Source organism: Terrapene carolina, unplaced genomic scaffold (genome assembly GCF_002925995.2).
Source record: "Terrapene carolina triunguis isolate 2854851 unplaced genomic scaffold, T_m_triunguis-2.0 Scaffold714, whole genome shotgun sequence".
Classification (NCBI taxonomy): domain Eukaryota; kingdom Metazoa; phylum Chordata; order Testudines; family Emydidae; genus Terrapene; species Terrapene triunguis.
Genome location: NW_020665065.1, coordinates 19,353,675 through 19,367,718, shown reverse-complemented (window position 1 = coordinate 19,367,718; position 14,044 = coordinate 19,353,675). Strand labels below are relative to the sequence as shown.

The window sequence follows — 14,044 nt, the reverse complement described above, 5'->3', positions numbered from 1 at the left end:
ATAGGAAGAACAATATCACCCTCCTCTTTATAACAGCCTTTTATGTATTTGAAGATTGACACCATGTTCCCTCTGTCTTCTCTTGTCCAAACCAAATAAACATAGTGGGTTTTTTCAGTCTTTCCTCATAGGTTATGTTTTTTAGACCTTTAATCATTTTGTTGCTCTTCTCTGAAATTTCTCCAATTTGTCCACATCTTTCCTGAAGTTTTGTGCCCAGAACTGGACACAGTTCTCCAGTTGAGGCCTTAACAGTCCTGAGTAGAGTGGAAGAAATACTTCTTTTGTCTTCCTTACAACGCTCCTGCTAATACTGTACAACCCAGAATCATGTTTTCTTTTGTTGCAACATTGCTGGTTCATACTTAGTTTTCAGAGTAGCCGTGTTAGTCTGTATCTGCAAAAAGAACAGGAGTACTTGTGGCACCTTAGAGACTAGCAAATTTATTTGAGCATAAGCTTTCGTGGGCTACAGCCCACTTCTTCGAATGCATAGAATGGAACATATATTGAGGATGGATATATATATATATTATAGAGATAGAGAGATATATACACATACAGAGAGCATGAAAAGGTGGGAGTTGTCTTACAACTTCATGCTCTCTGTATGTGTGTATATATATGTCTCCTCAATATATGTTCCATTCTATGCATCCGAAGAAGTGAGCTGTAGCCCACGAAAGCTTATGCTCAAATAAATTTTAGTCTCTAAGGTGCCACAAGTACTCCCATACTTAGTTTGTGATCCATTATAACCCTCAAATCCTGTTCTGCAGTACTCCTTTCTCAGCAATCGTTGTCCATTTTGCATTTTTGCAATTCATTATTCCTTCCTAAGTGTAAGACTTTGCATTTGTCTTCATTGAATTTCATCCTGTTTATTTCAGTTAATTTCTCTAGTTTGCCAATATCATTTTGAATTCTAATCCTGTTATCCAAAGTGCTTGCAACCTCTTCCAGCTTGGTATTGTCTGCGAACTTTATAAGTGTACTCTCTTTGCCATTATCAAAATCATTTATGAAGATATTGAATAGAACTAGACCCAGGACAAATTCCTGCAGGTCCTCACTTGATATGTCCTTCCAGCTTGACTGTCAACCATTGATAACTACTCTGAGTACTCTTTTCCAACCAGTTGTGCACCTACATTATAGCAGATTCGTCTAGGCTATATTTCGGTAGTTTGTTTGAGACAGTCATATGAAACCATATCAAAAGCCGTACTAAGGTTGAGCTATCTCACATCTACTGCTTCAACCTTATCCGCAAGGCTTGTTACCCTGTCAAAGAAGGACATTAGGTTGGTTTGATGTGATTTGTTCTTGACAAATCCATGTTGACTGTTACTTATCGCCTTATTATCTTCTATGTGGTTACAAATGGATTGATTGATTTGCTCCATTATCTTTCCAGGTATTGAAGTTAAGCTAATAGGTCTCTAATTCCCTGGGTTGTCCTTATTCCCTCTGTTTGCTCTTCCTCTTGCTTCTAATGTGGGCATCTTAGAAGCATCTATTGTGGGACTTGGCAGCCTTGGGGTGGGCTGTCACCAGTTGGTCAGCAATGATCTCTACACAACGATGTCTGACTGTCTGAAGAACTCACACTGGACCTAGACGAGTAAGCAATGGAGGGCAGCAGAACCCCTTGGTACCCTGCTCAGGCTTGGTCTACACGTAAAACGTAGGTTGACCTAGGTGCATCACTCAGGGGTGTGAATTTTTCACACATGCCGAGAGTCATACTTAGCCCAACCTAAGCCTTGGTATAGGCATCATTAGGTTAATGGATTAGTTACTGCCTTGCAAGGGGGTGGCTTTACTGCAGTGACAGAAAAACGCCTTCCATCATTGTAGCAAGTGTCTCCACACTACAACAGCTGTGCTGCTGTAGCACTTGTAGTGTAGACACACCCTCAGTCAGGATAAGAACATGGGTTCACATTTGGTTCATGTGACTATGCTGCAATGATAAGGACTAGAAACAATTAAAAAACCCTTGAAAGCTCAGATTCTGGAGCTCAATTCAGCAAGGGATGAATTCCACTGTAAATTCTGCTGCTGCAGAATCTTGGAATACACACAGTCCTGGTTAAAACCAATAAGAGACCCGTTTGTAGGAACGGAATAAGAGGGTATTACTACATATACGAATAGATGGTCCATCCGCCTGTGGAATGCAGCATTCAGACAGGAAGGCGGGCTTGTCTTCAGGTTAAAGCACTGGACTGGGAAAGCATATACTGTATATACTCATTCATAAGCTGAATATTTTTGGTAAAAAAGTGACGCTTCAAAGAGCGGGGGTTGGCTTATAAACGGGTCTACACCAAAATTTGATGATTTTAAACTCTATGGAATCATTGAATTGAATGTCTAATACATTGTCGTTTTGTTTACCAGGAGCGTTCACAGGCATGGAGCCCCTCAGCTCCCTGTGGTCGTAGTTTGCCGTTCCCAGCCAATGAGAGCTGTGGGAAGTGGCGCCACGACCACTAGGAGCTCAGGGGCTCCGTGCCTGTGAAAGCTCCAGGTAAACAAAATGTCCCAATCCGCCAGCGGCTTATCCTGATGTGCCGGGAGCCAAAGTTTTCCAACCCCTGAAATATAGGGTCGGCTTATGAAAGGGTCGTACAGTTTTTGCTATTTTTACCTATCCATTTTGGGGGGGGTCGGCTTATAAATGAACGGGCTAATGAACAAATATATACGGTATATATGTCGCTTGACATTGGGGCCCCGATCTTGCTTGGGGCCTCTATGCACTACTGTAACACAAATAATTCACTTTTGGTCCCTTCTTTCAAGGTTGTACTTGAAATAGAAAAAAATCAAGGGAAAAGGCATCACTTGTTTAGTCAATCAGAATGAGGAAGAAGAGGCAGTTGTTTCCATAGCAGCAGACTATAAGGGCTGTTCTACACTAGAAATCTAGGCCTGGTCTACACTAGGCTTTTATGTCGAATTTAGCGCCGTTATATCGAATTAACCCTGCACCCGTCCACACCAGGAAGCCATTTAGTTCGACATAGAGCTCTCTTTAAATCGATTTCTGTAATCCTCCCCAACGAGAGGAGTAGCGCTAAATTCGAAATGGCCATATCGAATTAGGCTAGGTGTGGATGGAAATCGACGCTAATAGCTCCGGGAGCTATCCCACAGTGCACCACTCTGTTGACGCTCTGGACAGCAGTCCGAGCTCGGATGCTCTGACCAGCCACACCCCGGGAAAATTTGAATTCCTTTTCCTGTCTGGGCAGTTTGAAGCGCAGTTTCTGTTTGGACACCGTGGCGAGCTCAGCAGCAGTGGCAGCAGTGGCAACGATGCAGAGCTCTCCAGCAGAGATGGCCGTGCAATCCAATAGAAAGAGGGCCCCAGCATGGACGGATCGGGAAGTCTTGGATCTCATCGCTGTGTGGGGAGATGAGTCCGTGCTTTCCGAGCTGCGCTCCAAAAGACGGAATGCAAAGACCTATGAGAAGATCTCTAAAGCCATGGCAGAGAGAGGCTACAGCCGGGATGCAACGCAGTGCCGCGTGAAAATCAAGGAGCTGAGACAAGGCTACCAGAAGACCAAAGAGGCAAACGGACGCTCTGGATCCCAGCCCCACACATCCCGTTTCTACGAGGCACTGCATTCCATCCTAGGTGCGGCCGCCACCACTACCCCACCCCTGACCGTGGACTCTGAGGATGGGATATTGTCCGCGGCCGGTTCCTCAGCGGACGGGGAAGAGGAGGAAGGAGATGAGGAGGACGAGGCAGTAGACAGCGCTTACAACGCTGATTTGCCCGACAGCCAGGAGCTCTTCATCACCCTGACAGAGATCCCCTACCAACCCTCCCCAGCCGTTATCCCAGACACAGATTCAGGGGAAGGATCAAGCAGTAAGTGTTTTAAATATCCAAACATTTATTTACAACATAACTGGCATATTTAAAATATTAACAGTGGGTAAAGTGCTTTAAAACATGTAAACAGGAAAGTCAAACAAAAGGGGAATCAGTGCAAAGTGTATCATGATTACTCTGTCTTTGGGCGCCTCAATATATAGTCCGAACCATTTTCAAAAAATTTCACAATGTCCGCTTCATGATTATAGTGCCCAAAACCCTGCAGTCATTTGTCCCTCCAAGGGCACCTAAGCCAAGAACTGGTCAATGTAACCGGGGATCGAGGCGACATCCTCCGGGGAGAACTCCTCATACACCTCCTGCAGGTGTTTTTCCAGCCTCATCAGCAGGTTCCTGGGCAGGGAGAGCTTATTAGGCCCCCCGGGGTAGGACACGTTTCCCTGCCACAACGCCAGCAGGTACTCCGGGATCATGGCCTTGCAGAGCAGTGCAGCAAATGGCCCCGGTTTCTGCAGGCTGTCCCGGAGCATCTTCTCCTTCTGGCTCTCGGAGACCTTCAGGAGGGTGATGTCTGGCATGACTCCCTGCTGTGAATTAGGTAGGGGAAAGTTAGTATTGGGACTGCTTGCCCGTCCCTTTACAGAACTGCAACCGCCGGTTTACAGCCACGCGGTTTACAGCCGCGAGGGGCTGGGACAGGGCCAGAGTTCATGCTTGCAGGATTGCTGCCAGCAGAGACTCGCATTGCTTTCTATGTGAAAGAAGGCCAGTGCCACTCTTAAAGTTTTAAGCGGCCACAAGTCTACGGCTTACCATGTTTGCCATCTAGACAAAGTCCGGTGTCCTGCCCTGCTCCTCAGCTCGCCACAGCAAGACCGCAGGCACTGTAGGCGAGGGCCGAAAATTCGACCTTGTCCTCAGTGCGCGTGTGATAGGTGCTCTGCATGGTCTTGTTCACAGAGAAAGACTATGTTCTCTGTTCACAGATACATTGCTCTGTCTCAGGAATTCACTCCCTTTTTCCAATTCCCACAGCCACATCTGCCCAGAGGCTAGCGCACATTAGGAGGAGGAAGAAGAGGACACGGGAAGACATGTTTGCTGAACTAATGGGATGCTCCCGAGCACAGGCAGCCCAGCAGACACAGTGGAGGGAGAACTTGTCCCAAATGCACCGGGCAAACATGGAACGGGAGGAGAGGTGGCGACAGGAGGACAGGCAGGCTACTCAAACGCTGCTTGGACTAATGAGGGAGCAAACGGACACGCTCCGCCGCCTTGTGGATGTTCTGCAGGACCGGAGGCAGGAGGAGAGAGCCCCGCTGCAGTCTCTCTGTAACTGCCCTGCCCCGCCACCAAGTCCCATACCCCCCTCACCCAAAGTCCAAACACGGAGGGGTGGAAGGGGCCGGGAAAAATTTCACTCCACCCCTGCGGACTGCTCTACCACTAGAAGGCTCTCATTCCCCAAAATTTGAAAAGTCCTTTCCTACCCGCCTCACACAAGACCCCGTCCAAGTTTCACCCCCCCGTTCCATGTGCGGTTGTTAATAAAGAATACGTTTCTGTTCATTTCTGTTTCCATCCTCTTCTTTTGGAGGGGAGTCTGTCTGAAGGGGGGGGAAGGGGCTTGGTCATTGGACAGGACAGTCACCTTTAGCAGGGGGCAGGTGCAGCAGCAGGGCACATATACAGTGCAGTGACTAGTTATCCTGGTCAGTCTGGGAGGTGGTTTTCATGTTTTGTGTGGTGGGGGCGGTGGTGTTGCTCTGTGACTTGGTGGCGGGGGAGGGCAGTTACAGATCTTATGCTGCGGTCCTTACCCTGCATCACAGAGCCGCGCAGCAGGGGGTCTGTAACCCTCCTCCCCCTGCAAGACAGTCACATAGTCGACACATACACGCAGTCCTGGCCAGGAGGGCTGGCAGGCTCCGTTGAAACAACCAGTCCACCACCGCGGAGCCTGTCATTCCTGGAGTTTAGAAGCATCATTTGCATCACAACCCTAAACCCGCCCCCCGCCACAGTCTGCGTCCCAGGTTTAAAACATTCCCGCGAAAACAGTAATAAAGACAACGGTGTCCATTAACAAAACAGAACAGATTTTATTTTTTGGGAAGGGGGTGAAGGGGGTATGTAAGTGGAGAGGATAGTCGACGGCAACTGGGTAAAGAAACGGGGGCAAGTTCTGCCTCTGTGTCCACAAACTTAAAAGTCACTGGGTACCCTGCTCAGCCTTGAAACTGGCTTTCAAAGCCTCCCGGATGCACAGCGCGTCCCGCTGGGCTCTTCTAATCGCCCGGCTGTCTGGCTGGGCGTAATCAGCAGCCAGGCTATTTGCCTCAACCTCCCACCCCGCCATAAAGGTCTCCCCCTTGCTCTCACACAGATTGTGGAGCACACAGCAAGCTGCAATAACGATGGGGATATTGGTTTCGCTGAGATCACAGCGAGTGAGTAAGCTTCTCCATCTCCCTTTGAGACGGCCAAAAGCACACTCCACCACCATTCTGCACTTGCTCAGCCGGTAGTTGAAGAGTTCTTTTTCTGTGTCCAGGGCGCCAGTATAGGGCTTCATGAGCCAGGGCATTAGCGGGTAGGCTGGGTCCCCGAGGATCACTGTAGGCATCTCCACATCCCCAACAGTTATCTTGTGGTCCGGGAAGTAAATACCTTCCTGCAGCCGTCTAAACAGACCAGAGTTCCTGAACACGCGAGCGTCATGAACCTTGCCCGGCCATCCGACGTAGATGTTTGTAAACCGTCCCCGATGGTCCACCAGTGCTTGCAGCACCATTGAAAAGTAGCCCTTTCTATTGATGTACTGGCTGGCCTGGTGGCCCGGTCCCAGGATAGGGATGTGAGTCCCATCTATAGCCCCACCGCAGTTTGGGAATCCCATCGCAGCGAAGCCATCTATGATGGCCTGCGCGTTTCCCAGGGTCACTACCTTTGACAGCAGTACCTTGACGATTGCCTTGGCTACTTGCATGACAACAACCCCCACGGTAGATTTGCCCACACCAAAGTGGTTCGCGACTGACCGGTAGCTGTCCGGCGTTGCAAGCTTCCAGAGGGCTATGGCCACTCGCTTCTGGACAGTCAGGGCTGCTCGCATGCGGGTGTCCTTGCGCTTCAGGGCAGGGGACAGCAAGTCACAAAGTTCCAGGAAAGTCCCCTTCCGCATGCGAAAGTTTCGCAGCCACTGGGATTCATCCCAGACCTGAAGCACTATGCGGTCCCACCAGTCCGTGCTTGTTTCCCGGGCCCAGAATCGCCGTTCAACAAAATCCACATGCCCCATTGCCACCGTGATGTCCTGGGCGCTGGGGCTCGTGGTTTCTGACAGCTCTGTGCTACTCTCCGACTTCAGGCCCTCACGGCGGTGCCGTAGCCTCCTCGCCTGATTTCTCTGCATCTGCCTGTGGGAAAGGTGTATGATAAGCTGCGAGGTGTTGAGAACGGCCACAACTGCAGCGATGGTCGCAGCGGGATCCATGATCGCAGTGCTGTGGCGTCCGCGCTGTCACTGATCAAAAAGTGCGCGAACTGATTTCCCGCCGGCGCTTTCAGGGAGGGAGGCAGGGCGGTAGTGACTGACGGATGACGACAGTTACCCAAAAGCACCCTCGCCACAATTTTTTACCCAGAAGCCATTGGGGGCTCGACCCAGAATTCCAATGGGCAGCGGGGACTGCGGGAACTGTGGGATAGCTGCCCACAGTGCACTGCTTCCAATGTCGACGCTTTCCCTGGTAGTGTGGACTGACAAAGTCGAATTACTGTCCTTAGTGTAGACACACACGTTCGACTTTCTAATATCGATTGCACATATTCGATTTAACTAAAATCGAACTACTCTCGTAGTGTAGACATACCCCTAGATTGACCCAGCTACTTTGCTCAGGGGTGTGAAAAAGCCACACCCCTGAGCCATGTAGTTAAACTGACCTAAATCCCAATGTAGCCACTACGTGGATGGAAGAGTTCTGCCTTGCAGGGTGGTGGATATTACTACAGTGATGGGAGAACATTGCTGTAGTAAATGTTTACACTGAAGTGCTACAGTGGCGCAGCTGCAGTAGTGTTTTAAGTTTAGACATAGGCTTATACTTCATATTGCAGCGATCGAGGTGGTTCAGAGAAGAGTGAGAAGAATGATCGAGGAAAGGATTGGACTTGTTTGCCTTTGAAAGGAGAACAAGAAGACAGGACATGATAAAAAATACATAAAACAATGAATGGCTTAGAGAAGGTAGATCAGGAACTTCTGTTCTCCTGTCTCAAAACGTAAGAAGGGAATGTTTAATGGAATTAAAAGGTGGGAAATTAAAAATAGATAAAAAGAAATACTTTTTCACACAATTGAAGAGTGGAACTTATTGCTACAGGAAGTGTGACTAAACTTTTATACTGTACCATCAAAGCACTCCTAGTGGACACAACTTATACTGGCAAAACTGAGCTTCTACTGGTATAGCCTATTGCAGGTTCTCGAATTAAACAAGCTTTACCAGCAAAAGTAAGGTTTTGTTGTCTAGCTGTATTTACACTAGGAGCTTTTGCCTGGCTAAATGACAAATCTCGTGTTTCAGAGCCTAAACCTTGTCAGACAGGTTCAGGAAGCACTTACTTTATGACCATACCAAAACTCAGGCTGCTTATGGCAAGTTTTCATGCCAGTCTTCGTGTAACAATGCACACTGTGCAATTTCCATAACATTACCTGAAATAACCAGCCTGAGTTTTGGTGAGGTCAGCAAGGCCGACATGGTGGGAGTGGAGCTGGCAGGCATTGAACCCATACAGACTAATCTTTGCAAGGAGTGAGAAGGCCAGTAAGTTTTCTCTGATGCCTGCTTATTAAAATTTCCCTCTTTCCTACAGGCAGATGAATTCATCCGAGCTAATGCCTGCAACAGATTGACTGTCATAGCTGAGCAAATCCGGTATCTGCAGGAGCAGGCCCGGAAGGTAAGGAAGAATTTAGCATTATCAGTGCTTATCTGTCAATCCTGCAGGTTGAACTGCTTTCTAGTACCTGTCAGAATGGTACATGGTTTGGAGTTGTGTATCCATTTCATGGTACAGAGAACAGGAAAAACCAGGCAGCAGTCCAACTCTTCTTTCACAAACCGTTCTGTCGCTGGCAGAGAAATCCCTTTCCAGGAATGAGTAGTGTGTGGAAGGAGGAGGGCAAAAGTCTTGATACAGAATATGTGACCAGCAACTGTCAGACCTTTGAGCTGGCTCCCAACTTTATGGAGTAAAGGAGATTGTACACTTCATACTCTTTGGGAAAGGAGCGCTCTCTAAAGCAAAAGCAGCTGTCTCACTGGAATGATAGGATTTGTGACATAAACCTCCCACACCACAGAATTGTGCTCCAGTATCTAAGCTAACATCTTAGGTGTTACAGAGGAAGAAACAACAAGGTTTGGATGCAACCTGAATGTGTGGGGTAGGAGAAAGAGTACTCAAAGATGGCTTACTCCCAGGTTTGGGAAGGAAAGTGGTTTGGGAAGCTTGGTTTTAGCTATGTTAAATTAATCTTGATTGCAAAACATCCAGGAGGAGATCTGGGATTCCATAGAGTGGAGAGCTAGAGCTGTCCTCTTCATAAAAAGCTAAATGAAGCCATGTGAGTAGTTAGATTTTCAGAGAGGATGGATGTAAAGGGAGAAGAGGATTGGGTTTAGGATATAAACCTGGGGGGGGTCTATGGAGAATAGGAGGAGGGTCCACCAAAGGAGATACTGACTGAATGACCAGGGAGATGGAAGGCGAGCTCAGAGCTGACACAATTACAAAAGCCAAGGGAGGACAAGATTTCGAGGTCTGTATGACTGTTTCGAAAGTAGCAGAGGTGTCAAGGATGGGTGTGTAACGTGCTTTTCACAGGGAATTTCTGTCCTCGCTTGTTAAGGACACAGTTCCCTATAGACTTGATCTCAGTTACTTGACTGATTTGTGATCCTGAGACAGATTTGAACCCATGTGTGAAAGGCAAGTGCTTTAATCTAGTAAAGGCAGGATCTGTGTTGCTTCCCTCAGCTCAGCAGCCCAGAGTCTTTGGTGGTGATCCATCATTAGCAGGTCTTAGCTCTGACACTCCATTGGGTTGTAGTTGGCCATTGTAGACACCTACGGAAGCCTCAGAGAGTTAACAGATAACTATAAAAGTTTTCCTTTCCCCCCAACTTCTAAGAAGCAAGTCCTGGAACTTGAAATTTGGAGCCATGAAGCCCCATGCTCACTAATAAACCTGTGGCCTTTGTCTAGCAGGTCTGTTAGATGGAACAGCCAAGCTAGATTCCAAGGGAAGAGTCTACGTAGTGCTGATAGTTATGAAACATTGGCACAAATTAGCCCATATTGTTTAGTTGACTTTACTGAGGGAGGTTCTTCCCTTCCTTTCCAGAACTACAGCATAGTGTTCCTGGTGGAGAATTGCTGCTGTGTTTCAGTGCTGGAGGGCGTGCTGTATAGTCTGAGGTGTTAGCGTTGCATTTTATTTTTCAGCTGTGGATTTCAGAGGGGGCAGGAGTCTTACAATTCTGTTGTGTGTAGGTCTTGGACGAAGCTAACAGAGATGCTGATCTTCATCATGTAGCCTGCAATATTGTGAAGAAACCAGGAAACATCTACTACCTGTACAGGCGGGAAAGTGGCCAGAGATACTTTTCCATCCTTTCTCCTAAGGTAGGTGGTAACCTACTCTTGTGTAAGAGTGGGAATCAAGAGTGAGCATGAAGGGGATGTCGCCAGCACACATTGGGGGCTGTCTCATTCTGTCGGCTCTCTCAGCAAAGGGTCCATTGACCTAATGGGGGTGCACTTACCAAAGCTGCTCTTAAGAGGGTAGTTTTTGTTGTTGGTGACTTGGTTTGTGTTCACGGGTTGGCTTGGGAGCTGTATGGTGAAATAGTCTTTGAGGAAAGCTGAAAAGATTTTAGCTGTTTAGAAAGCAGGCCAAAAAAAAAAAAAAATCTAGGTTGACCTGAGAACTGAATGGGAGATTTCAAGGAGTCCCCTCCTGGTGGAATTAACATGCATGCTGGCCAATCCATCTCCTCTGAACCCCATGTCAGTGAATCTTCTCAGGACAATCTTTTCCAATGTTTAAGCCCAAAAGTTGATTCACTGACTCCTCACAGTTGAGCATTTCATGTGTTTAGACATGGAAACCGGGGGCTACTTAACTGTTAGTGGGGAGGTCTCAGAGAAGCTCCCCTGCTCCAGGCAGCCACAACTGTCCTTTCCTTGGGTGTGAGCTAAAGAACCTTTAGAGTTTTCATTAAATATAAAATTGAGGAGTCTTGTTACATATCAAGAGGGTTACATATGACATGCCCCAAAGGGCTGGAATGCTATGTTATGTGATACCATCTCCTCCCACCCCCATGTACCCCCTTCTGGTGACCATGCTCACTCTATACCAGTACTGTGATTGTTCAGGAATAGAGATCACAGCCTCCTAGGGCTTTGCTCATGATGTTACCCCACTCCGAGGAACCTCCTCTGAGGTAAAAGTTGTATTTTCTCTCTGAAGTGTCCAATATCCAATTCACATTCTTTAATAAAAACAAATTTTGTAATGGCATAGTACAGAAAGGAGCAAACCACAAATCGAGGCCCATGGCAATGAATGCCTCTAGTTGGCTAAGCCACTGCTCTGTCCCTGTCAGCTCTGTCACTGCACAGAGCTTGTATTAGAAAGTATGGTAATAGGCCTTAAAATATGCCTGAGTCATCAGCAGGGTTGCTTAATCTCGCATGTCTAGGGCGGTCACAGGCTCTGAATAGCCTGGTACTCGTGTTAAGTTTTTTGAAACCAGCATTTGGGTATTTCATCAAACCAAACTAACATGAGTGAGTTTGCTTGAATCCTCCAATTCATATGACTCTTGGTATCTGTCCTCTTTTCCCCCCTGTTTCCCCCTTTCCCCCCGAACAGATATGTCTAGGCAAGATCCGCTGAGTCCCATCTCCCCCCACCCCCCATATCACGCGCATAGCTATTATATGCTTTACTATTCTTAACATATACCTTCCATTTTTATTTTCCTGTTAGTGAGCACACACTCAAATACACCACGTTTGTGTCTAGGTACAACTTTTTCCTTCGGAGGGCTAGCAAATCATTAGTACCACAAGAAGGGAAGCAAGCTTTCAAAACTGGGGAAAGTCCTTTGTTAGGAAGTGTGACAGCACTCTGAATATTAAAATCTATCAATGTTGGTAGAGCAGTTCAGTCCTAGTAGACAGACCTGTGTGTAATCTGTGTAACAGCTGAACTTCCCGTGAGTGAGACCAAATCCTGACATGAACTTGTCACCTGTTTTCTACAGGAATGGGGGACCAATTGCCCACATGAGTTCCTTGGTGCCTATAAGCTTCAGCACGACATGTCCTGGACTTCATCCGAGAACATTGAGAAACGAGATGCTGAAATTAGCATCCTTGACAAGCTGCTGAGCCAGCAGGCAGTGTTGCCTCAGTGTACGGAGCCCAACTTCCAAGGCCTCACCAAGTGACGCAGGCCGGCAAGAACAGCTCCGGCATTCTGAACCGCTTCTAGAAGAGGATGGATTTTCCTTACCTGACTACTGCAAAAGGAGTTCTAAGAATAGAGACCAAGAAATGAAAACAGACTTCAGCAGCTCAGTTCAGCTACCCCTAGTTCCAGATTTTCATTTAAAACTCTAACACAAACCATTTCTGCCTTGTCCCACAGCATCTGACAACTTGTAGTTTGGTTAATTACTCTACCATCTCTAAGAACAGACATCTCTCAAGTTCCTCTAGTATCTTCTCCCATGATTTACTAGGGCCTGGTCTACACTACAGAGTTAGGTGGACATAAGGCAGCCTACATGGACCCAATTATGACAGTGCACACACTACAGCCTTGCTCCTGCTGATGTAAGTGACCTGTTACTCAGATATAATAACTCCACCTCCATGGGACTCCAAGGCATGGGGCTTGTGTCGGTGTAGTTAGGGTGACACTGTGTGTGTGTGTGTGTGTGTGTGTGTACACTCTGGGATATTTACATTGGCTGTTGGCTGTCATTCTTGTCAATTTCACAGTTCAGTGCTGGAGCCATGAAATTGACAAAATCCATCACAGCTCAGGCTATTACCCCAGGACGAATGGGGGGCTCCCTGCTCCCAGTGAGGCTGCAGTCCCCAGGGGCTCTCAGCTCCCCACCAGGAGCCTCATGTTGAGTTCTACAACCAAAAGTTCTTTTTCTGTGCCCCCCTCTGTTCCCTCCCCATCCCCCACTCTCAGTGGTTGTCCTTGGTCAGTGAGGACCCAGGGTTCAGAAGTGCATTTGTGAAGTGTTACTCAGGGAAGAAGACACCAGGCTTGCTCCACCATCTGAGCACTTGCTCTGCCTGGCCACCCTGCCAGCTTCTGTTCCTTGCTGCCTGGCTGCCCTGCCAGCTGCTGCTCCTCCTTGCCTGGCAGTCACCACCTGCTGCCACCTGCCTGTCTCCTGTGACCTCTGTAGGTCAGTCTCTTTGGGCTTGTCTACACTTAGAGCACTATAAAATGTAACTTGCTGGCTCAGGGGGGTGAAAAATCACCCCCCTGAGCACAGCAAGTTTGAGCACTTTAAAGTGCTAGTGTGGACAGCCCCACGTGACCACACACACTTCAAAGTGCCAGCGGAGTGCTTTGAAGTTTCTAGTGTAGACATAGCCTTAGTGCTTCTAGTGTAGACATAGCAGAAACACTGCCCCACAGCAAGTGATTTCAGCTCTCATTGAGTACTTAACAAAGGCTCCTAATGAAGCCTATTTAGCTCTATCTTTGAACAGTGGGAAGGAACAGGTTCAACCAGACTGGGGACCCTTAGGGAGAGTCTACACCTCCTAGCTGGGACCCCTGTCCCCACCCCTCTCACTTTCACATACATCTACCTGGGGCATGCAAAGTGTCTAGTGTGACTGAACACAGGGCTCCTAGGTGCTCATCTTAAATATTGTAGCATTGTGTTATCGGGTTTTCCTCAAATACTCCACCACAAAAGAATTTCAGAAGCAGCTGTGCTGCCAGAATAGGAAAGAGAGATCTGTTCTCCCTTCTTTATTATGAGGACGCCGGTGGCACCTTAAGGACTAACAGATTTATTTGGGCATAAACTTTCGTGGGTAAAAAACCCCACTTCTTCAGAT

At 47.6% G+C, this 14,044-nt stretch overlaps 1 protein-coding gene across 1 annotated transcript in view; it reads left to right on the top strand.

Moving 5' to 3' along the window:
• CUNH1orf50 (chromosome unknown C1orf50 homolog) overlaps positions 1-12,657 on the top strand; it is a 19,116-nt gene extending 6,459 nt beyond the window's left edge. Inside the window, exons 3-5 of the mRNA XM_026660118.1 lie at positions 8,747-8,833; positions 10,430-10,561; positions 12,211-12,657. Of these exons, the coding sequence (XP_026515903.1) occupies positions 8,747-8,833; positions 10,430-10,561; positions 12,211-12,396 (405 nt within the window). The 3' untranslated portion in view covers positions 12,397-12,657. The remainder of the gene's footprint in view (positions 1-8,746; positions 8,834-10,429; positions 10,562-12,210) is intronic.
• The last annotated feature ends 1,387 nt before the right edge of the window (positions 12,658-14,044 follow it).